Here is a 24,100-nt window from a genome sequence, read left to right on the forward strand (position 1 = left end):
CAAAATCCTATTAGGACTAAACTTATCGAATCACATTAATAATCGGACAACATAAGTTTTCTATACAATAAACCTAACATTAATTGGAAATGGATTTGGTAAAATCCTATATTACCTCCCTTAAATCAATGTTTTCAAACTGCATCATACTAAGCATATTTTTCAGCTTGAAAAACAATTCCACCTTCAATGGTTTCATAAAAAAATCCTGACACTTGATCTTCACTCTTGCAATTATCAATGACAATATCTTGATCTTGAACTATTTCATGAATGCAATGAAATTTGATGTCAATGTGCTTGATCCGTCTGTGAAATACTAGATTTTTTGACAACTCAATAGTAGACTTGCTATTATAATAGATTTTGGTTAGATCAACTTGTTCATGCCATAGAAAACCAAACATTCTTCTCAATTACAATGATTGAGTAGTACTATAAGTAGCTGTCATATATTCCGTTTCGCTTGTGGATAACGCCACCACTTGTTACTTCTTAAAACTATGAAAATGCATCACTACATAAATAAAAGGTATAACCTGATGTGCTCCTCTTTTGAATCATGTCACCAGTCCAATCACTATCTGTAAAACGAACAAGATTAGAATTGTCCGCATATGGAGAAAAGATACCATTAGATTGCCTACCTTTAATGTATTTTAAATTCCTTCTGACCGCCTGCCAATATGATTGGTACTTAGACTCCATAAACCTGTTAATTAAACAAACACTGAAAGTGATGTCAAGCCTTATCAAAGTTAAGTATCTAAGACTTTCAACCAAACTCTTGAAATTAGTGGCACCAAAAATTCACCACTGTCATCTTTCACCAACTTTAACATCTCTTCAACTAGAGTCAATATAGGTTTGATAGTATCCATTTTAAACCTCTTTAATATGTCACTGCATACTTCTTCTGTGTAATAAATACTTCTTTTGTTTGAGAAACCTCAATGCTAAGAAAATATAATATTATTTCCAAATCAGTCATTTCAAAGTGACTAATCATAACCTCCCCGAACTTAAAAATCACATTGGAATTATTTTCAATAAAAATTTGATCATCCACATATAAGTATATAATAAGAATATCACTACCAGGATTGAATTTGATTTGCAAAATATGCTTATGTGGACATCTATGAAATTCGTGTGAGCTCCCATGTCTTGTTCTTCTCAATTGCATGGAACTCCTTATCCATTACTTGATTCCAGTGATTATTTTTGACAGCCTCTTCAAAACTAATTGGATCACAATTTGCAAATAAAACATCAGACAAATTATTATCATTACTAACAGCATAATCATTCAAATGTGCTACCATGCAACATTCTCATTGCGGATGACTTAATAATTGTACAGCACTTGATTGCACCCTGGAAGATGAAAAATTGCTAGTAGATTGCCTGGACTGCTCTATTGGTTGATCAGAACAATTTTTTTCAACCAAATATGACAGTGTTGGTGGATGCTTTGGTATAGAATCTAATACTTTCTTAAATCGATCCCACACTCCTTGCTCATCAAACATGATATCTCTAATAATTATCTTCCCGATATCTAGATTGAATAATTTGTAACCTTTAGTTTCTTGACTATAGTCAAGAAAAATGCACTTTTATGCCTTGTCATCTAATTTTTTTCCTGACAGCATTTGGGACATCGAAATAGGCAAAATAATCAAATATTTTCAAATGAGAAATATTTGATTTTTTTTTGTCAGTCCATAACTCTTGCTATGTCTTCCCAAAATTGCATCATGTAGGATACGTATTAGAAACATAAACAGCACAGGAAACAACTTCTGCCCAAAAACCATTAGACATATTTTTAGCATGTATCATTGATCTCACCATATCCATCAGAGCGTGATTCTTCCTCACCACCACTCTATTCTGTTGAGAAATGTATCTGGCTGTCAACTAATATTTAATCTTATGTTTCTCCAAAAAATCATCATAAACACTAAAATCAGTGTCTCTGTCAGTTCTCAAAATTTAATAAGCTAGCCACTTTGCTTCTGAACATACACTTTAAAACTTTTAAACATATCACAAGCATCGAATTTATTTTTCAAAAAATATACCCAAGTTTTCCTGTTAAAATCATCAATGAAGGTAATAAAATATTTACTACTACCATTGGAAGGAACATCAACTGAGCACACGTCAGATCGTATCGACTCTAATGATTGACCAGTTCTCCAAGACTTGTTTTTGGGAAAAGAATCTTTGTGTTTCTTTCCCAAAATACAAGACTCATAGTAGTAGAAAAATCAATAGAAGACAGCCCATGCATCATATTCATTGAGGCAAGAAAACTCAAAATTTCAAAAGTCAAGTGACCAAAATGCATGTACCACAACCAAATATTATCAAATACAACAAAAATAAAGTAAATCATGATAATTAAGTGTATAGGCCATAAATGACTAGTATTTATATATATACCTTTACTATTAGTTTCAAATGATCATTAGTGATAGTGCTAATGCCATATCTAAACTACAAATCACATCCCTTCTTAGAATGTCATCCAAAACTTCGCAAATTATGATAAAAATTTGGCACATAGAAAACATCACAGGTAAAATTAGATTTACCATACTTCAAAGTAATACCAATTTTGCATTCCCAGGCACAGGCACTCTTTCATTATTATTATTATTATTACTATTATTATTATTATTATTAGTATTTTCTTGCTCATTATTGGGGTAATTACTGTTACCTCTCTGATAGTAAAAATTAGCTCCGTCACGACCTCTAAAATTGCCTCTACTATGGTCTCATCCTCTTCCTATGAAATTTTGGTTCTGTTAATTTAAAGCATTACGCTTCTCTTTGGATTTATTTGTTTACACCTGTAACGCATTTTTCGCCATTTCTTTCCCTCTATCATCTTATAGCTTTTTGTTAATTTTTTGTTCATCAAAAATTAATGAACCTTGCAATTCTTCAGCTGTCATAGTTGAAAGATCTTTCGTTTCGTGAACCATAGCTACTACATTATCAAATTTCATGGGCAAGTATTCAGGGCTCTTTCTTCTAATCCCTTATCACCGAGATCATGACCATTGAACTCCATCTCGGTTTTTACGTCAATCCATCTGGAAAAATATGATTCAATGGTTTTCTGATTTTAACATGGTGATTAACTCAAATTTCCTCTTCAACAACAATAGAATATTGACGGATTTTTTATATAAGTGCAAGTTTAATCCAAAATATACCCGTTTGACTGCAAGTAAACATGTCAAATAGTAGTTTAGAGTATATATCGGGTCGATCCCACGAGCAGCAACTATTACAAGTACTAGATCCTTTACTTATTCTATTATTTAGGCTATCCGTTAAATGAAGACAATAGAAAGAACAACACTTACTATCTAACTATTTTAACTAAATAACTTGCAAGATAACAATGGAGAGATTTCACTCAGAGGTTCGGAATTCCATTTCCCAGCAATAGTATTCGGTCTAAGTACTATGCCCTTCAGAGCCTCACTAAGCTTTACATTTCATTCAAGAAACGGGGCACTGGTATGGGGTGGGACTCAACGAACTACACCTTCATGATGGATGATGAACGGTGGAGCCAACTGGTTCAGGTATAGCTTGCTGGTTTCTTACTTTTAAGCCATTTGGAATTATTAAAAACTGCCCCCTCTTTGGATTTTCTCTTCCCCCTTGGATATAACTATTTCCCTGCTGGATTTACTTGCTGGTTTCTGTATTTTAAGCCAATCTGAACTATTGAAAACTGTCCCCCCCTTGGATTTTCTTTTCCCCCTTTCACTAACTGTCCCCCCGTACTATGCCCTTTACTTGCTGGTTTCTCGTTAGGCCAATTGAAATTATGCAAATCTGTCTCCCCTTTGGATTTTATCTTCACCCCCGCAGTTTAACTGTCCCCCTCCTTGGATTGACTTGTTGGTTTCTTACTTTTAAGCCATTCGGAATCGATAAAAACAGTCTCCCTGTTGGATTTTATCTTCCCCCTTGGATTTAATTGCTGGTTTCCTAACTCTAATGCAATCATATGTTTTTCAGAGTTGCATTCATTGTGCTTTTGCTGTCTTCTGCTTTGTTGTAGGTGAACCAAGCATACGCTAGATTCTACAACTGCTCATGCCTACTTTATCACGTGCTCGAAGAAGTTTTCATGAATCGAGGGACGACTGGGGATTTCAGCGCTGGATATGGAGATTCACCGCCCAACTCGGCCGACAAGCAGCAAATGGAGAGAGCTGCTAGACGCTGTTCAGGAAAGGGGGTTGTGGACGTGGATTTCTCCGAGGAAAACATTCCCTCACAGCCTGTGAGTCGGAAAGGGAAACAAAAAGTTAAGAACAACAAAGGGAAGCGCAGATCGGGTGACATGTCTTGCGATTCCTTCTTCTCACCATCGTCCCCCCAATTCCAGCAGTACGTCCGCGTCCTAGACAGCATTGACACACATTTGAGCTGTAAAAAGAGCAAGAGCAGGAGTGCAGAGGTCTCTTCACCTTCAAAGAGTCAAAAGGCTGTTGTAGATGACGATGCGCAGTTAGAAGCTGCAATGGTGCCTCTCTGCGCGCTTGGGCTAGACATAAATGTTCACCTTAAGATGGCCGATCTCCTCCGGTCCAAAGCGGAGCGTATCATTTGGTTCTCCTGCACCACAGATGATGCCCGGCTTGCGTTTATGAGACATCGAGGGCTCCTCCCACCCGCATAGATGCTCATACCATCCGAGTTTTAGTCGTGGCAGCCCACTTGGATTGTCTTTGTGTCCCCGAACATGCAATTCCACTGTTTCACTTTTTATTTTCGTTTGATGTAGTTTGGCCTTGGAAACTTTGACGCTGGATTTTTCTATTTGTGTACCCCGAATGAGTCTATTTTTTTCTGAATTTTAATAATTCGATTTAGTGACCTTTTAATTGCTGTGTGTGCTCGTTCGAATAGATTGCTGTAACTTTTGGTTGTGTGTGATAATAGGCTTTGTTACAGTGTCATAAGCAAGGATAAGATGATTTAATCATTTGGTAACGTTTGAAATTGGCATAGTTATACTTGATTTCAAATGTTCATTAAACAGCTGGCCAATTCTTTGCCTTCGGTCGAACCTAGTGAGAATTTTAGATTGCACCAGTTGTTCTATATCATGTTGCCTAGGTATTCACCATACCTAGGGATTGTATAGGATTTGTGGTACATTTGTAGCCAAGCTTCGGAACTTGTTAACTTGGAAACTTTTGCTAAGCTTCTTGGCCAGGTATAAATTATACCAGACGATTAGAATGTTTTGCGGATTTATTGTTCCATAGGTGTGCAACTTGTTAACTTGGAAACCAGCAAGTATGCTTCTGTTGGAAACTTGTATTTGTGAAACTGCAAACTTCTTATTTTGCTAGGCTTTACATTTATAAAAGTAGGTTCAAATAGCCGGAGCATTGTTATCATAATAGGAACAAGATGTGAACTTCATAAGTTGTTATCATGATTGTTCTATATCAAATATTTGTGCATATAGCCAGAACATTGTTGGGTTCTATTTTTAATCCTTTTGATTCCTTTCTTTGCAGGGTATCCCGAATTTTTATTGCATACTTGATACTGATAGCAGTGCGATGGATAATCAGGGACATATTCAGGGCGGATACTTGGATGACGAGACAGACGATGTTGATTTCGATAACATCCTTTTGGGAGTTGTGCTCCTAGGCTTCATGTTCTTCGACCCACGCTTTAACCGAGTTCCCAGAAGAAGAAGAGTTAGAGATAGTGTGCTCTCGGGGAGGGACTATGTGCTTGAGCTGATAAACGGACATGAGGACAGAATTATTGAAAACATGCGCTTGGATGTTCCTCAATTCCTGATGTTGTGTGATTTGTTGGTTCAGCGTGGTTATTGGCATGCATATCCTTCACATCAGGTGGGGGTTCATGAATCCGTTGCATTAACTCTAATGTGCCTGAGCCATGATGAGCGGCACCGTGTTCTAGCCGAGCGGTTCCAGCATTCCACGGAGACGATAGATTGACATGTTCGTCGTGTGTTACGAGCATTAGTTCGCCTCGGTCGTGATCTCGTTAGGCCAACAGACTTCGATGGGACTCACCCAAGAATTTTGAACAATGCATCACTCATGCCGTGGTTCCGGGTTTGTGTTTTTTAGCATTTTATTTCAACTTTTTCGCAACTCAAATTTCAATTTACAATTTATTGAAATATTTTATGGGGCTTTGTATAGGATTGTGTAGGAGCACTAGACGGGACACACGTCTCCGCTTGGTGCAGCTCAGAGATACGAGAGAGGTTCATAAATCGGCATGGTGACTTATCCCAGAATGTGCTTGCTGCCTGCGATCATGATATGCGCTTTGTATATGTTCGAGTCGGTTGGGAGGGTAGTGCTCATGATGCCCGAATTCTCCAAGATACCTTACTAGATCCGAATTCGGGTTTTCCTATGCCACCGCCGGGTATGTGATAAACTTTTTATCCTTCAAGATAGGCATTGGCAGATTGTGCATAATTATGTGGTAGATATTTTCAAGACCTTACATAAACAAAATCAAGAAGAACCTATTTCTGTATTAGTAATCAAAGCCTTTTAACCATCAACTTGACATCATTGACAGGAAAAAATTATGTGGTAGATGCTGCTTATAGAAATATGCCAGGTTTTGTGGCACCGTTTAGGGGAGCACAGGGCACACAGCATGAGCGGGCAGCTAAACGTTTGTTCAACAGGCGGCATGCATCGGTTAGAAATATTATTGAGCGCACATTTGGGGTTCTTAAGAAGCGTTTTCCAATACTCAAGGGTCCAATGCAGAATTATCTAATAGCAACACAAAATAATATTGTGCTTGCATGTTGTATTTTGCACAATTTTATGCGTGCATACTCCCCAGCAGATGAGTACTTCAACGAAGAAGCAACCCTCGGAGCCATAGCTGATGCACAGATAGCAGGAGAGCAACAGCAGGCGGGCCAACCCATCGATATGTCGGAGCAGGGCATCTTTAATTGGAACGAAGATCGGCGGGCAATGGCGGCGCATATGTATTGGAATGCGCATAACTAGGGGACACTACGAGGCTTTGGACCGATAGGCCTAGAAATAAAAAAGTTTAATACGCTTTGATTGAAAAACATGTGATTTCCGCTTGATTTCGAATTTGTGTCAGTGTTATCGTGTTATGTCTTTCAGGACTCGATTGTTTATCTTATATATGCTAACTCGTGGTTTGCACTACCTCCGTATGTGCACCTCAATGCTAATTGCACCATGTGTTTGTGGATGATATTGTACAAAAATCCCAAAAACAAGCTGGCTCCGTTTGAAGTAGCAGTTTTTGGGGGTCAACATTGAAAAATTTTGCTGCAGCAGAATTTTTAGAATATATTTTGAAATATTTTTAACGAATATTTTGAGATATTAAGAGTAGAAGAGTTTTTAAAATATATTTTGAGATATTTTTTAAAATTTTAAAAAAAAAACAAGTTAAGTTCCTCTTGTTACTCCAAAATTTGTTAATTGGCCGTAGTGTGCTACTTCTCATACTACTTGTATTGGAAATTTTAACTCCTTTATAAAAGGTCACTTTTACTTTGTTGCTGAAGTTATTGGGCAATTATCCAATTCTTTTATATTCACTTTTAATAAGAAGGTGTTTTTGAAATACTGTTCAATCCAAACGCAGGTATTTTTCAAAAACACAGAGTTTTTCAAAAACAAGAATCCAAACGTTACATGAAGTTTTTCAAAAAATGCTACAGTTAAGTTTTTTAAAAACACCTCCAAAAACAGGTGATCCAAACGGAGCCTGCATCTTTAGCAAATACACATGACTACAAGATTGCAAAATCAGCACATTAATTATTTGCACTGTACGTCAATTAGTAAAACAAAAATTCAAGTATGAAACTATTAAGCATATCTTGTTTAACAATAAGATATTGTAAACAATCACGGTAATTGCACACTGTTTACCTAGGTGTTATATTTAGATTTTTGACCACTAGTGTGGCAAAAATGTTTCACAAAATTTTAAATACCACATACAAATGCATTACAAATTATTTCAACTATTTATTACACATAAATGGCTTTTCATTTTGTTATGTTTATTTGTTCCCTTCTCGTTAATTAAGACTACAAATCTTTGGAGCAACGCTTAGAAAGAGTTAACTTTTTTTTTAGGTGAAGATTAAGAGTAGAGTAATCATATTTATCTTTAACACTTCAGTGGCCATTAGAACTTCACCTAGGAGAGTTATTACAAGTACTAGACACTTTAATGAGCATGTTATTTCTCAAAAATCTTGCTTAAACCCATTATAATTTCGTGACCTTAAATCGTGCAAGTTGTGTGGAAGTGACCCATCCTTATTAATTAAGCCAACTTGTATTGGCATATCTGCCCATTGATTAAAGAAAGCCCAAATCAACTCATGCTCAGGATGTGAAGTAATCAATTGGATGTCTTAATTTATTAATATATGCAATTATTCCGTTTACAATTAAGTCTTCTTCATTGATTATTGTTATTCAATAATTATAATTTCGTTAGTTTTTCCACATAATATTTCAAATTTTTTATTTTTTGCTATTTGTGCTTGTCTTTATATTCATTAACACGTATTGATGAATCCTTTAGTTTCAATGAATTCGTTTTTATCTTATATGGCAAAACTAATTGGTAAGTGGCACACCCAACTAAGTAGCAAACAAGTGTTATACTTAATTAATCAATTGAATTTTGTTTGTTTCAACTAACTTGTCTAGTCAATTTTCTTTATTTTCTTTACTCTCTTCTAACTACTTCAGGTCAATCAGTTTTTCAATTGTATGAAATAACTAGGCATAGTTCATAAGGTTATTTTTTTTTTAGTTCATAAGGTTATTTGGTTAACTCATTTTTGTAATAAAAGTACACCATTTCTCAAGACAATAATGTCTCTTCAGATACAACACACTGTATAAATTTCTCAAGGTAATTTACAATTTTAACTTAAATAATTTTGTCCAATTTGTTGTCCAATAATTTTTACTGTAGGGCATTAAATATACTCTCTGCATTAAAGGAACTTTTGGTGCATGGTTTTATATCTACCATGTGTTGATGACACACACAACATGCCAACAAATGATTCATTACTAGATCTCAAAAAGCATCTCGCTCTCTCTGGTAAAATAACAATTTCATTCACGAAATTTGTGCTAGCGGTAAAAGATATATTACTATAGCTTCAAAGCAGAAGCAATAGCGGATTTAAGGTGGGGGCACTGGGACACGGGCCCCCATTGCTCCCCTTAAATTCCCATAGTATCTATATAATTTTGATATAATTTCAAGTGTGTCTCCAGAGTTTTTTTATGAAGCAAGTGAAAGAATTACGTGGTCTTTTAAATTGGTTCATGAACTAATATTCTAAAAGGATATGTGGGTCACAAAATTTCATTTGAAATAAGCTAAAAAAAGCTTTTCATTTTAACTTATTGATGAATATTTTTTTGCTTAAAAAACTAGAAAAAAGAGTGAGTAAAAAATTTTAGTGTTGCTTTTACTCCCACTGAAAATTTTTTCTAGCTCTGCCATTGCGCAAAAGGGGCGTTTTTTTTCCTCTGTAGAAACAAATTAGTGTTCCTATCCTTAACAGAAGCCAGGATAGGGCACTGGTCCGAAACATGAGAGAATAGGTGCTGCACAGATGACCACGGGAATTGGGAACTCCATGCATGATTTGCACGAGCTCTATCCAGAAAGGCTCTACTTGTGTTAGGAAAAAAAGCATTGCAAAGCCAGGTATATTTGTAACCCTCAAAGCCGAGATCATCAATTTCACAGTGGCTGAGTGCTTCTCGAAATGAATCAATTTGCCATTGTGGTCGATTAGTCCGCCTTGAAATTCGTCATGATACAGGACTTCATTGAAATCACCGAAACAAAGCCAAGGAAGATGTAACTGTGTGTAGTTCTGCCCAAAAAACAAAACAAAAAACTGTGAATAGTTCTTTAAAGCTTTGAAAGTGGTCCATGCTTCCCGCCGAAGAGAAGTATTGGACTCACCATAACTTCCTGTGATCCTCCAAGGTTGCATTTCAGTATCATTTCTAACAACTGCATCAATATGACGTTGAGAAAAACTCAAGATAGAAACATCAAAAAAGAGCTGAACCACCAGAATTACCATTAGCATCAACCGAAAAACTAAAGCAATTAAACTTAGACTTTAACTGATCAACTACCCTACCATTACATTTAGTTTCGCAAAGAAAGAAAAATTTTGGGAGCTTTTTGACTGGTTAAATCATAGATTGCACAAACCCTCCGAGGGTTCCCAAGCAATGACGGAGTCAAGGAGGACTGATGGGGCCATGGCCCCTCTCAATTTTGAAAATTTTAATTTATAGTGTGTAAATATATGTACAAAGAAAGTTGCCCTTCTTAATTTTTTACAATTTTAGTTTTTATTATGAGAGTTTATATATATTTATAATTAAAGTTAATATTTAATTTTTTTAGATATCATATATTTAAATGAATGAAAATTATTTTGAAAATAACATATTCTCTCTAAAAAAAAAAATCTTGGCTCCGTCACTGTTCCCAAGTCCTCGACAGTTCCAGCTTATGAGATACATTGGGTTCGGAGGGACTTGCTTTGAGAACCAGTTGTAAGCACAAATTTCGTTGCCTAAAATAAAAGACAAGAAAACTTGCACAAATATCAAATTTATTATATTAAATAATAAGTAGGTTACAATCTCTGAAAATTCTTGAATCAAAGAAATTAATCCCCTGATTCTTCTCTTCGAATAGCTTCAATTGAAGGGCCGAAAAACTTGTTCTCCAATCGAAAGGGTGTTTCCTACAATTTCGGCGTAGAAAACGATTGACTTGAGGATGACGTCGAACACTTGGAACTCTTAAGTCTTCAACACCAATGGCAAGAGGATTTGTTTGACTTGATTTGGACTTAGATAGAAGGAAAAGCTCTTGAGAGAATTTGACAGAGTTTCTCCGAATGTTAGGAATTTTTCTATATCTTTGCCTTGAGAGAAGACCTTTATTTATAGCCAAAATATGTAGGCTAAGTCTTCAAGAAAACCCTCCAGATATCTTCCTGCATTTTGGGTAACTTATAACTCAAGAAACCCATTTAATTTGGGCTTAACTAGTGGGCCAACCCAAATGGTCCATGGTGAATTAATAAAGCAATCAATTCACTCTAACTTAAATGGATACTATGAATTTAATTTGATTTAATAGCCCATATAATATTGGCCCAATTTGTCAGTCCAAAGCATAATGGACTTCTATAATTTAATTTAATTTAATCAAGATCGATTTAATTTAAATAAATCTTGACTAAATAAATTAAATAAATTTTCTTTGTCTATAAATGCCCCCACTTCAAGACTCAATTGGGACTTGCTTGTCAAGGATGTAATTGAAACTTGAAGTACTTAATTTTTTTTTTTTCAAGAGAAGCCAATTCCTTTGCCGATTTGGTGGGCAAGCAACAAGAGCCTGGGTTAATACATGTGATCGAAGATCATAAAAAAGTCTACACCATTCACGGATTACATGTGGTCTACGGCAAAGTGTGATGCATAGGATTATTCCCCATGTCATTACAATGCAATTGTTGCAATTAGTCTTGAAACTCAATGGCTTGGCAATTGCCAAAGCCAATTGTATTGCCCGAATTGCTGCTCTGTTGGTCTTTGGAATTCCATTGGACACTAGTCCAAGTGACTACCATTAACTTAAAGTTGCAATACATTAAAGACACCAAACATTAAAGCTCAAACGTTCCAATCGATTTTATTCCGACAAGAATGGTCCCATGTCCCTTGAAGACTTTGCTCCATAGACATTCTTCACCTAGAAGTTCCAGTAGGCGCCGTTAATTTAATTTCACTTTCAGCAACTTCAATGTAGCCTTATTTGCATTAGGAATCCTTCTATGACCATTGCACCGCCTAAACATTTAATAATCAAAGCATGGCTACCAATTTGTTTGGTGGAAACTTCCCATTCAATACTTATCATGAAACTTCCACTTTAGAGAGCCGAAACGTGGTGCAAAGATTAGGAAATGTCTTCACACTTCGACACTCAAAATTACATGCGGCAGACTTGCTAAATCGTATTGATAATTTCCAATTTGCATCTCAAGCTGCTGACTACCAAATCTTGTCCGTGGCACTTGGCAATATGGAATTTGCTAAGTTTCAACACTTCCTAAATCGCAAATGTATTCCCAAAACCAATGTTGGTAACTTCTGAACGCCGAATTTCGAGAGCTTCCCAAATTGACTTCCAGCTTTTGAAATTATTCTTGGGAACCAAATTCATGTGATTCCAAAAGTTAAATGATAATCACTGAATTTAGTAGCTGCCCAAAACTTAAAACTTCCTAAACTGATTCAGTTGAGCGCCTTGTAGAGCTCCACAAGACATTCTTTTTCTTTTCTTTTTTTCGTCTTGAAGCTGAGCAATTTGGAATTCCTTTGGCATTGCTTCTTTTGGAAATTGGATCCAAGTTGCTAAAATTCTCGTGGTGTGGCTTTGTACTCAAGTTGATTTGGGCATAGAATAATGATTCCCGTGGCTTCAACTTTTAAGGAATCATAAGACCACTTCCCTTTTGACTTGCAATTGATTCCAAGAGAATTAGAAAGATACCACTTTCAATCATTTCCATATTCCATGATGCGGCAAACCATTAGATATCCAAACTTAATGTTGCTAAGAAAAAGTAATTGCTAAAAACAATGCTAGGCAATTGCCATTGCCACGCAATCAGTGTTCATCAATTTGGGAATTGTCCAAACCAATTAGACAATGTAGGTTCACAAATTTCAATAGCCTTCCAACTCCAATATAAATCCTTTGAAGTGAATATGTAACTTCTAAATTAGCTATTGGACCCATATTTCCAAGTTGCATGATTTCTAAAATAATCAGAACTTGCCAAATCTTGAATGAAGCATCAGTAGGAAGCTTGCTTAACACTCCAATTGCTATAAGCAATCACATGCAACTTCCTCATATTTTAAGCGTAACCCATTTTTGGAAATTAAACCCAAGCTATTGGAGTTGTATCATTGCAGCGCCTTGTTAGGTGCCAAAAACAAATTTATTGCCCGGATGGTAGCCTCATTGACCTTTCGGAATTCCACTGGACAATTTCGGAAAAGGAGAAAAAGAAGTAATGCTCCACTTTCTCAATTCACTCAAATGTTTAAAGTAACCAGCCATATTTTGAAATAAGGAATGGAAACATCCAATTGGGTGTCACTGCAGCAGGTTGGCAATTGCTAAAGTCAACTTATATATAATTGGAAATGACCAATTAACAACTTCCGAAACCGAATCCTACTGCCTACCATCGCTTACAAAATTATCATTTCTTTTTTTCGAAAGTGGAATCAATTTCCCTGTTCCTTAGCTCCCAAAACCTTTATATACAGAACCTCTGCTTGCCCAAGCTTTTCAAAACTAATAGTAATCTCCGGCTTGTCCTCAGAGAGAACGATCGGCCAGTTCAGGTAATAATCAATCTTGCCTTCACTTTAATTTGTCCTCAACCTTGCTGAAATTTGCATGTTGCCATGCTACCTTTAGTTGCTTGTCGACTAAAGTCAGTGAAGCCAAGCACAGAGGATTGCATGTGTTACGACTATTCGGCCAGTGGTTTCTTCATGTTGCAATTTATTAATAATTGATCCAATCCCAAGGCCATTCAAGCTTTTGTTTGTTGTTTTATATGCAATACATGTTTCTTTTGTTTCAAGCCACGGCACTTAGAAGCGGGCCAAGTCCATAGTGTTTTTTTTTCCTCATGCCAATTTAATTGATAGTTGACACGAAGTGCTCATCAACCCATGCCATGCATCACGACTTTCTTGAAAATGCTTCCTTCTTATGAAAATTTTTTGTTTTTAGTTGCAGCATGTATTGACACCCTTTGAAGCGAGTTGATGCTCCAATTGTGTTCGCCATTTTAGGACCATAGCTCTTAGCATTCAAAACGCTAAGGTAACTTTCATATTTCATGGTTTTTACCTCTTGTCAAGATTTTTTTTTTTTTTTTTTTGTGTGACATGAAAGGAAGATCTTTTGACACATTATCTGTATGGTGGACACTCAATTTGAAGAAGGTGCAACCGCAAACTCCCACGAGAGCCATATTATGGCTCGAGGAGTACATGAAAAAGGTGCAACCAAGAAATTTGAAGAAGGCGCAACCGCAAACTTCCACGAGAGCCATATTATGGCTTGAGGAGTACATGAAGGAGATGACACAACCAAAATTTGAAGAAGGTGCAACTGCAAACTCCCACAAGAGCCTATCATGGCTTGAGAAGTACAAAGGAGATGGCGCAGCCAAAATTTGAAAAAGGTACAACCGCAAACTCCCATGAGAGCCTATCATGGCTTGAGGAGTACAAAGAGGGAGACGCGATTTCCCACTTTAACAAAAAAAACTCACCCAAAATTCAAGAAGCCTTTTACTATCTTCGATCATGCCATTTTAACCAAACTTTCTTTTTCCTTGCTTTTGTTACAGGTTGGTCTTGATGCAATGGTGGTGTTCAAGGAAGTCACATCTTCAAACGAAAAGTATCTCCTTATCGCTGACAGCGATGGTGACTCTGGTGACAAAGCAACGAAATTATTGATGCATTTTCCTATACAAGGAACTTACTCTGGTAAGTGGCTTTCTCACCAGTACCCAGAATTGAAGGACTGGTCACTTGAACTTCCTCAAGATGATGGCGCGAAGGTTCACTCCTTGAAATCCCTTATTCATGATAAGGAGCCAAGGACAACTCCTTTTCAAACCCTTGGCAGGCGGATCATAGACGGAGATGCACACTGGGATCCTTCCTTGAGACTCAGTGGTGCATTCACTTACATCGAGAATTATTGGGAGTGGTTGGAGGATATCCTCGGTAGGAGCAAACAAGTGCTCCGTGAGAATTGCTTGTTTGACGCCTTATATGCTTCGCTTTTCACATATGATAGGAATCCCCATATACTTAGGGCATTCTGCGAAGCGTAGTGTCCGGACACTAATACCTTGCATACATCTGTCGGGGAATTGTCTCTCTCACTTTGGAATTTGCACAAGTTAGGAGGACTTCCAATCATTGTGGGTATCTATGAAGAGGTAATCCCATGCGCGGAGGAGCTAACTGGAGTTAATGAAAAGAAATTAAGGCATATCCCACAAAGTTGTTAGTATTTGTTTGCAGCCTTACATCATCTTCAACATGGGGAATCCAACAAAGCTGGAGTTTCTGCTGCCCAATGGATTAATTTCTGGTTTAAAGGCACAACCAGGTACTCAAAGCCAAAGCAAAGAAGGATAAAGAGGGCATCTCATGCTCAAGCGATCCAAAATCCGGATGGCGAAATTGGACAACCACGCAAATTTTCAAGTCAAGACAATGGGGTATTTGATACCATCGGAGTTAAACTTCACTTGCGGGAAGAGACCTATCTTACAGCATTTATATCTTGCTGGCTCTGTGTCTTTGCTTTACCAGATGAGGACCTCCATTATATTAGACCATCTACTTTCAAAATGGCTAGTATGGTGGCTGCCGGTCGTAAGACTTGCCTTGCTGTTCCTGTCCTGCTAAACATATACCATGGGCTCGATAAGATTTCAAACTCAGCTACCCCAGGGTGTGCACGTGCGGCTTTTCTGGTGCACTACGTATATGCTTGGTTAGCGACTTATTTCTCTACCTATTATTTTACTCCAAACACCATGCCTGGACCCACCATGACCAACTATTCTGGAGAGGGTGGCGCACGATACTTTGATGAAAATAGTGCTCGCGACCTCATTCATCAGGGAGATAAAACAACTTGGGGAATCACTTCTCTTGTGAAGAACCGCAATAAACTTTTTATTGACAATGAAAAATTAGCGAATCTCGAACTAAGTTATTTTGTAAGCGTCTGCTCAAATTACTTAGTTTTGCATGCTGAAAGGGATTTTCTTGTTGAGCCATATAGTCCATATAGATTCGGGCGGCAATTCGGATTTTATCAAGTTCTTTCACAAGAACTCGGGGCAGATATTCGTTCTACAAATTATGACTTGAGTCGAATACTCTGGCGCACTGCCATTCGCAGTAAAACAGAGTCAAAGGTACTTTTTCTTAGCTATCCCTTGAATGCTAGCAAGCACACATCTTTAGGTTTTCAAACATGGTGGTCTGTGGTGCATGATAATCATCTCCTCAAAGGGCGTGATGCTTTGATTAAGAGTATCCAATCAAATGGGGAGCAGAAGAAGTCAAAAGGGAAGGAACTTGCAAACCTGAACAATCCCTCCAAGGTTGTCAATAGTCTTGAGATGAAGCAAATGACTGTGAGAAGTGAGAAGAAAATTTTGAAGAGTTCAAGCAACAAGATTGCTACCCCTGAGAACCTTACTCCTAATGAACAATTTTCGAAGGGTATTTCATTTCATCTTCCTTCAAAAATTGTGAAGGCTATTGATCATGATTCTTGCAATTCACATGAGAAGAAGAGGAGCGAGCCTTTTGATGAGGAGGATGAGTAATCCACTGGCACGGACCAGCATTGGAAGCGCAAGAAGTCCAAGGTAATGACTCTCCCTTTAGATGATATTGGTTTAGATCCTAAAGAACTCTTTAAAGACATTCCGGATATATCTGTGCCTGGTATAAGTCGTGCCAATATTGTAAGGACCCTCCTTGCCTTCTTTAATTTAGCATTTGAAATTTGCTCGTTAATAACGTTTTCCCTACAGTTGGATGATCAAGACTTGATCTTAATTGATGATGGAGAACCAAGCCAAGCATCAGTTGAAGGACCTACTGCATTTGAACTTTTGGCCAAACAAGTGGTCAGTTCTACCCAACAAAAGGGTGCTAGTGAGAATTCCAAAAAGACAGTAGATGATGGAAATGTGATTCAGCAAATCACGTCACAGAAGGCGGAACATATGACTCCATCGGCCAAAAAGAAACTCAAAGTTTTCGATCCACCATCGTGGCCAAGGGCACCTCAAATGTCTGAATTTTGCCCCCAAAGTGTGATCTCAACATGCCATCGAGACTATATCCAAATGTTGTGGAATAACTTGAGGGTGATGATATCTCAAACAGTCTTGGAGCGCATGCCTGCTCTTGAAATGAAAGCAAGCAAAATCATGGAGGAAATGCAAAGCTTCAATGCCACGGATATCTCAAATTTGCAAGGCCTTTTAAAGGCTTTCTTTGCAAATGCAGCTCGTTACGTTGCAGTGAAATCTTCTCTCTCAAATAAAATTTCAGTTGAATCAGATAATGAGTTGCTTTCTACGGCCACCCAACATCTTAGAGATGCTCAGAGTAAGGAGAAACAACAAGCGGAAAATATCACAATGCACATGTTGAAACTTAAGGAGATTGATCGCGAGGAAGTAGAGTTGAGGAAGCGACTTGAGTTCTTGGATACTCACAGGAAGGAGACGCTTTCACTGCTACGAGAAGAGCAAGATGAACTTACCCGAGTGCAAGACGTGATGGTCGACTTACGATATGAAGTTCGAAAGATTGAGGATTCCCCGCCCCTACTTGCTGAGGAGAGTCAAACTTTGGACAAGATACAAGCATTACTTGAAAACAACCGAAAGGAGCTGTCGTCGTTTGAATTCTAGAAATAGTTGCAATCTTTTACTTTGTTTCAAATTTCATCTTTCGTTAATTGCTCAAATCGTGTAGCTCTGAGTACAAGCACTTCATAATGAAACTTGATTTTTTTTTTCCTTTTCATCATATTCTTGCAGACGTCCTCGTCTTTATTTACTCTTTCAATAGCAACCATTTTAGGCTATCAACCGTAATACAAACAATTCCATCTTTGCATAATTTCGATCACACTTGAAAAGGTAATTATCCAAATAATTTGGTAATCTAAATAATATACTTTCAAGTATATGTCACAAAATAATTCGAACTGTCTTAAAGAGAACCGCTCTTTATTTTTTTGCAACAAAAGAATCATCCGGACAAAGGCTTTAGTTTTATAGGATTGTAACTGAACTTAGAAACTATCCTCTAAGCTGCCTACGTATCCCCAGGAGGGAATCAAGTCACACATAGTTCCTACCGTTCACAGTTTAAACTCTTGTGGGTCAGGAGTATCCTTTTGTTTACCAAATCACCTAAAAATGAATTTTTCAAAGGAAAAAGTAGAAAAACCCCTTTTAAACGACTCCTAATCTACGTAAATCAAAGAAAAAGGTTCGGGAGTCACATTTGAAGAAAGGGAAGGCAAGAAAAAAATTTTGAGGCACCCTTTCGACCTAACCAAGGCTAGTTTCGTGATTTAGTCAAAGATTTTCTTATTTTAACCTAAAGATTTATCACATTTGGATGTACTATATGAATGCAAACCCTAGACCTAGGAGGGTATCGGGGGGTCAAAATTTCTCTTCAAAACTCGAATGGTGCCCATCACATTAATCGTGACACCCAATAGTGACTCTTTGGAGAAGTTACGAATAATGCAAAAATATGAGACTCTAAGAAAAGAAAAGGGATAAAATAATTATATAAATATACATGTCTTAAAGGAGTGCATCATGTCGGGTACGGGGGACTAATATTCGTGACCCGATTTTCCCTTTAATAGAGGGAATACGAGCGTGCTAAGGCTAGAAAACCAAACTCGTCCATATCCCATATTCAAGGGGTATTCCCTAATCTAATCAAGCAAATTCACTACCCTAATCCTAATTTTAAAATGAAATGCAATTCTAATGTTATGTATCATACATAGGGGTATATATATAGGGAAATTAGGGATAAGGGCTATACGTATAAGGGGAATATCATACAAAATGATAAAAGACCCTAGAAAGTGAAAAATATGCATGAGATGAAATGATTTTATCATACAATCATGATCAAACGCGCGAAGGGGTCCTAAGGGTCTAGCGTTGGACTAACCCATATTCCTACTTTCTCACTAGCGTTGGACTAGTGAGAAATCGAATAAGGAAACCACAACTAGCGTTGGAATAGTGTGGTATCGAGAAATGGATCACAACTAGCGTTGGACTAGTGTGATAACGTAACACATTAATTATAATCTCATAAAAACATAATAACGCGAGTAAACAGATAACATCACATAAACACATAACACATAGTCATGATATCTAGATGCAAGACCCTAAGAAAGCGGTAACACATAGCACGTAAGCATGCAAATTACACAAGCGAAAAGAAAACGAATAAAACCCTAGCTATTACATTTGAGGGGGGCCTATTACAATCTAACGGGGAAAAAATGAAAATAAATAAAATAAACCTAACTATTACAACTTGGCATTTAATGCCTTTTAAATAATCAAAATGAACTAAAATAAATATACGAAGTTAAGACGACTAAAGCGAATAAATAAATAAATAAAATGAAAACATCCAAAAGGCATGCGATTAAACACATAAATCACATAAGTACACATAGGGTCAAATAAAGTAAAAATAAGAGATAGAGTGTACCTCCCTTGAGTTGGTGTCCTAATGAAATGAATTTACTTATTTACCCCCCAAAAACAAAGAAAATGTCAAGGCATCACTTTGATTAAAAAAATAATCACACGAAATGAAAATAAACATGAAATTGAATCACCCAAACCATTCAAATAAACTAAATAACTCATATTCATCAAGTTGAAACCAACAAGGAGCCAATTGAAACAATTAAAGAAGTTAAAGGGGCCAATTTGATTGATTTTTCCAATTTTCTGGCCAATAGTAGAATTAAACACAAATTAAGGGGTTAAAATGCAATTTTTCCTTTTGGTTTTCATGCATGCACACATAGAAAAAGCTCTGTTTCTTCAGCGCTATTTTCCTTCTGCAATTTCCTGTTGTAAGCTTATTATTCGTGCCTTCTTGCACAACCAAGGAAAAGGAAACTATAGCATGGAATTCCAACAAGAAAATGATTCCGATCCTCCAATATAATGACCAAGAACATCAGCGAAATTACTCAATTCTGTCCATTGAAGCTTCTAAAACAGAAAGGAATCGTGCAATGACAGCAAAGACACCACCGATAAGAAAAGGAAGGAAAGAAGAAATAAAACAAACAATCAACACGTATGGCCCAAGATAACTAACGGGAAACTTCCTATAACCTGAGTTGATAGGATCCGGAAACATAACAAACCCAAAATAAGAACTATGAAACATCAAAATCTTAAACCCCTTCAAAAATCTGGATTTTTCTGGTTAAAAAGAACTTTGGGGAGGAGAAACCATTTCAACACTCATCCCTGCCAAACACCGAACCCCAAAATAACAGAAAGCAGAGAGGCTACACCCTGCTATGACCAGAACAACTGATTGTGAGCTTCAACCTCAATTAGCACAACTGATGCTTCAAAAAAAAAATGCAAGGGACTCTACGGCTGCAACGAATGGGCTTGCCATGTTGCAGCCTGCTGTGACACCGCACCTTGCTGCTTTAAATTGCAGCAAGCATATACACAGCATCACTAACACACAGCAAACAGACCCAAATGAAAACTCAGGCCAAACCAGAACCTCAATCACCAAAAAAGAAATTCAGTTTTGTCTAATCGCTGCAACAAACCAGAAGCTTCAAGCTTGTTGCTTGTTGCAGCAGATTTTCGTGCACGAATCCCAGCCGAATCATGCAGCCGATGCTTTTTATTTCAAAACTCATGCCCAAGATACACAGGACAGAAGAAAAAAGAAAAACAATGGCAAGAGAGACATCAAAGAGTAAACATGATAAAGCTATGGAACAAGCTCAATAAACCAGCGGCAAGAAGGTTTGACAGTTCATGCATCTTCTTAGCAGAAACCTAATTTCCTACACTGCAATTTCTGGGTTTCATGCCAAAAATCCAAACAAGTACCAAACTTCCAACCCAAGCCAACAATCAAAATTGAATCTTGTAGTTTGTACTCCTAAGAATTCTCAGACCCAACTTGTACACACAAACAAGGACCCAAGGTGCGACCTTTAGTTCATCGGATTACATATATGGGAAACATGATCGGTTCATGGATTCTCGATTGGCATTTCTCTAGTTCAGATTCACTTTAAACGAACCAAGGGGGCGCTACCAGGTTTATCAAAATCACAACAACATCAACAAGTAAATCCACAATCATCGCTATCAAGCATTGACAATCATAGAAACTTGAAAAAAAATGAACATCTTCATGCATAGGGGACCCAAAACTCTATAAAAACCGTATTAAACCAAGAGTTTACAATCACCTGATGATGATTCTTTGACGAGGCTGAGGCCAAAGAAGATGAGCCGGAGTTGACTTCTATGGAATTTCTGGAAAAGAAGCCTCCTGGTTTCTTCCTTGCTTCGGTTCTCCTCCTGCAACTTCTTTTCTTCCTTTTGCTTCCACGAAACCCCCTCTCTCTGTTTCACTCTCGGTTCTCTCTAGTTCTTTTCTGTCTCTTCTCTCATTCTATCTCCCAACCCTAAAGCTTCCTCAGCCGTCCGTGTTCCTTTTTCATCTGCCCCCCCTTTCCTTTCTTGCCGTCTCTTTTCTTTTCATAGAGAATCACCAGGTCCCTAAAACCCTCAAAGTTCATCTTGATAGCTCACAAAATGATTTCAACACCCCAGCCCCCCTCCTAGCCATTGATCATGGCTTTGAATTGGAGCTCCTAGATGGAGTCAGATGGCCGGTACTTGTCTAATCTAACGGAGCCAGAAAACACAGCAAGAAACCGCAGAAGCTATCTTTTCTTCATTTTTTTTCTTTTTCATCATTCATTTCATTTTTCATTTTTTTTAACAAATAAAGCAGTAAAAGTCAAATAAAAATAAGATTAAAACAAATGAAATGCCCTAAAAAATTTAATTTTGATTGATGGTTTTTTTTCTTTTTCTTTTTTTTTTCATGAATCATTTAATTAAACAACAATAACTAAAAATAAAAATTTAAATAAAAACTTGAATAAAATGAACAAAACTAGGAACAAAAGATAAAACAAAAGGCTAAGATTTTTTCTGTGTTTGATTAATGATTTTTTTCTCTTTTTTTTCAATTAATAAACAGTAAAAAAGAAATAAAACATATTTTATTTTTATTTTTTTTGTGAATAATTTCTCTTTTAACAAATTTTATGCTAAAAGTCTTAAAAATAAAGATAAACAGCCAAAAAGGCAAAAACGAATACAAAATAAAAACTAAAAACTAAAATAAAATAATAGATAATAATAGTAATCTAAAATGCTATACAAATGCTAAAAGAAGTCTAAAACCAAAAACATGAAATTAACAAATAAAAATAGATAAGAATTATCACTAAAAACAAAAATAAAATAGAATAAAAATTATTCAAAAATTTGGTGTCTACAGTTTGCCCCTCTTTGTCTGAGTTTTGGAAAAACTTGAGACAAAGAAATAGACACCAAATACTTACCTGTGGTTATCCGGCTGCAAACTAGTCAAACGACTGACGCTTTTGGAATGAGGACTGACCTGAAACAGGAATTTACAATCGGGACTGACCTGAGACAGGAATTTAAAATCGAGACTGACCCAAGACAGGAATTTGAAATCGGGACTGACCCGAGACAGGAATTTAAAATCGGGAACTGACCCGAGACAGGAATTTAAAATCGGGACTGACCCGAGACAGAAATTTAAAATCGGAGAAATTCCAGTATACTTACCTGAAAAAAACCCAAAATTTTTTTTTTTTTTATTTTCAAGGTTAAGTTTTTGCTTCTGAGCCAAAGGTTGATTCTACATTACCGTTTTGTTGTGCCTTTGATCAAACCTGCTTGCAACTTTTCCGATCCGCCTTTGTTTGCTGGAAAACTTTCCGATACCGACTCCAGTGCGAGATGTGATTATTTTCATCCATGCATGAAATTTTTCTGCAAAAGAGAAAGAATAAGGAAATTGCCACCATCATTTGATCCGGTTCCCTTTGAGAATCGTGTAAACATGAGTCTTTTGATGCCTTTGTCAATCTTTTGCTGTGGTATCTGATTTAGTTGGATTTGTCACTTCCAAACGTTTCTGCTTTTCTCAGACTGACCGGGTATGCATTTTGTCATATTATGAAATCTGCGTAGCCAGCTTTGCTGGATCTCAACCATTTTCAAGAGATGACTGTATCCAAGTATGCTTCGAATAAACCACGGGGATTGTTATTCACCCAAATTCAATGACCAAAAACGACGTGTGCAAGGTAACTTCACATGTCATGCAGGAATGAATATGCAAAAGAATGAAAACACAACCAACTGTGCCTAATCCTACAAAATGCCATGAATACAAGCAATTGAGGAAAAAATGAGTTTCATAAGAATGTATTTGCAAAAGAATATTTTTTTACAAAGTGACACAGTTTTTGGCCAACGGATGTCATATTTGAAACTCTGGATATCTTTGTTCCGGAATTCAATATTGACAGAAGTATTATAAAACGAAGAGAAATCCGAATGAACCAAGTCACCAACTATTTTTCCTCGTGCTTGCTTGTTGCAACCCTACCTCGGCGCCCTTTCAGGTTTTCACCAAGGTTGCCCCCACCCTTTTTGCTCTTGTTTTGTTTTTCTTTTTTTTTCTTCTTTTTCTCTTTTTCCTTCTTCTTCTTCTTCTTTTTTTTTTCTTTCTTTCTTTCTTTTTCGAGGTGCCCTTTCGGATTTTCACCTATAGAACAAAGGAAAATCTCGACCATAATCGACTCAGGAATATAAGTTGAAGATCGCTGGCATCAGTAAAATGCGCTTCCCTTATAAGCTTAGGCGAAGGCATTATGGACATCACTTGCCAGTTGATTAGCAATTTCTTAATAGAAATACAGCAAATGACGAAAGCCAGGACTTTGGGCTTTTATAATGAGGCCAGGTGGGGTGTTTTCAAAAAAAGTTGAGGCTTGAAAGTAGATTTGATGAGGTGTGAAATAACCTGAGATTGCAATCATTTTGAAATGATTTCCACTTTTGAACAAAGCTAAGGAAAATTTGCCCCAGTTTGATTGGATTTTCTCTCTTTGCATTTTTCATTGCATTTTCCTTACTTTTGCATTTTTCTTT

At 36.9% G+C, this 24,100-nt stretch overlaps 1 protein-coding gene across 1 annotated transcript; it reads left to right on the forward strand.

Moving 5' to 3' along the window:
* The first annotated feature begins 5,615 nt into the window (after positions 1 to 5,615).
* Positions 5,616 to 7,079, forward strand: LOC140006952 (protein ANTAGONIST OF LIKE HETEROCHROMATIN PROTEIN 1-like). Its single transcript, XM_072049627.1, has 3 exons — positions 5,616 to 5,921; positions 6,240 to 6,471; positions 6,631 to 7,079. Exons 1-3 carry the CDS (start codon positions 5,616 to 5,618, stop codon positions 7,077 to 7,079), a joined length of 987 nt encoding a protein of 328 aa, XP_071905728.1.
* The last annotated feature ends 17,021 nt before the right edge of the window (positions 7,080 to 24,100 follow it).

The sequence above is a fragment of the Coffea arabica genome, chromosome 5e, assembly GCF_036785885.1.
Source record: "Coffea arabica cultivar ET-39 chromosome 5e, Coffea Arabica ET-39 HiFi, whole genome shotgun sequence".
Classification (NCBI taxonomy): Eukaryota; Viridiplantae; Streptophyta; class Magnoliopsida; order Gentianales; family Rubiaceae; genus Coffea; species Coffea arabica.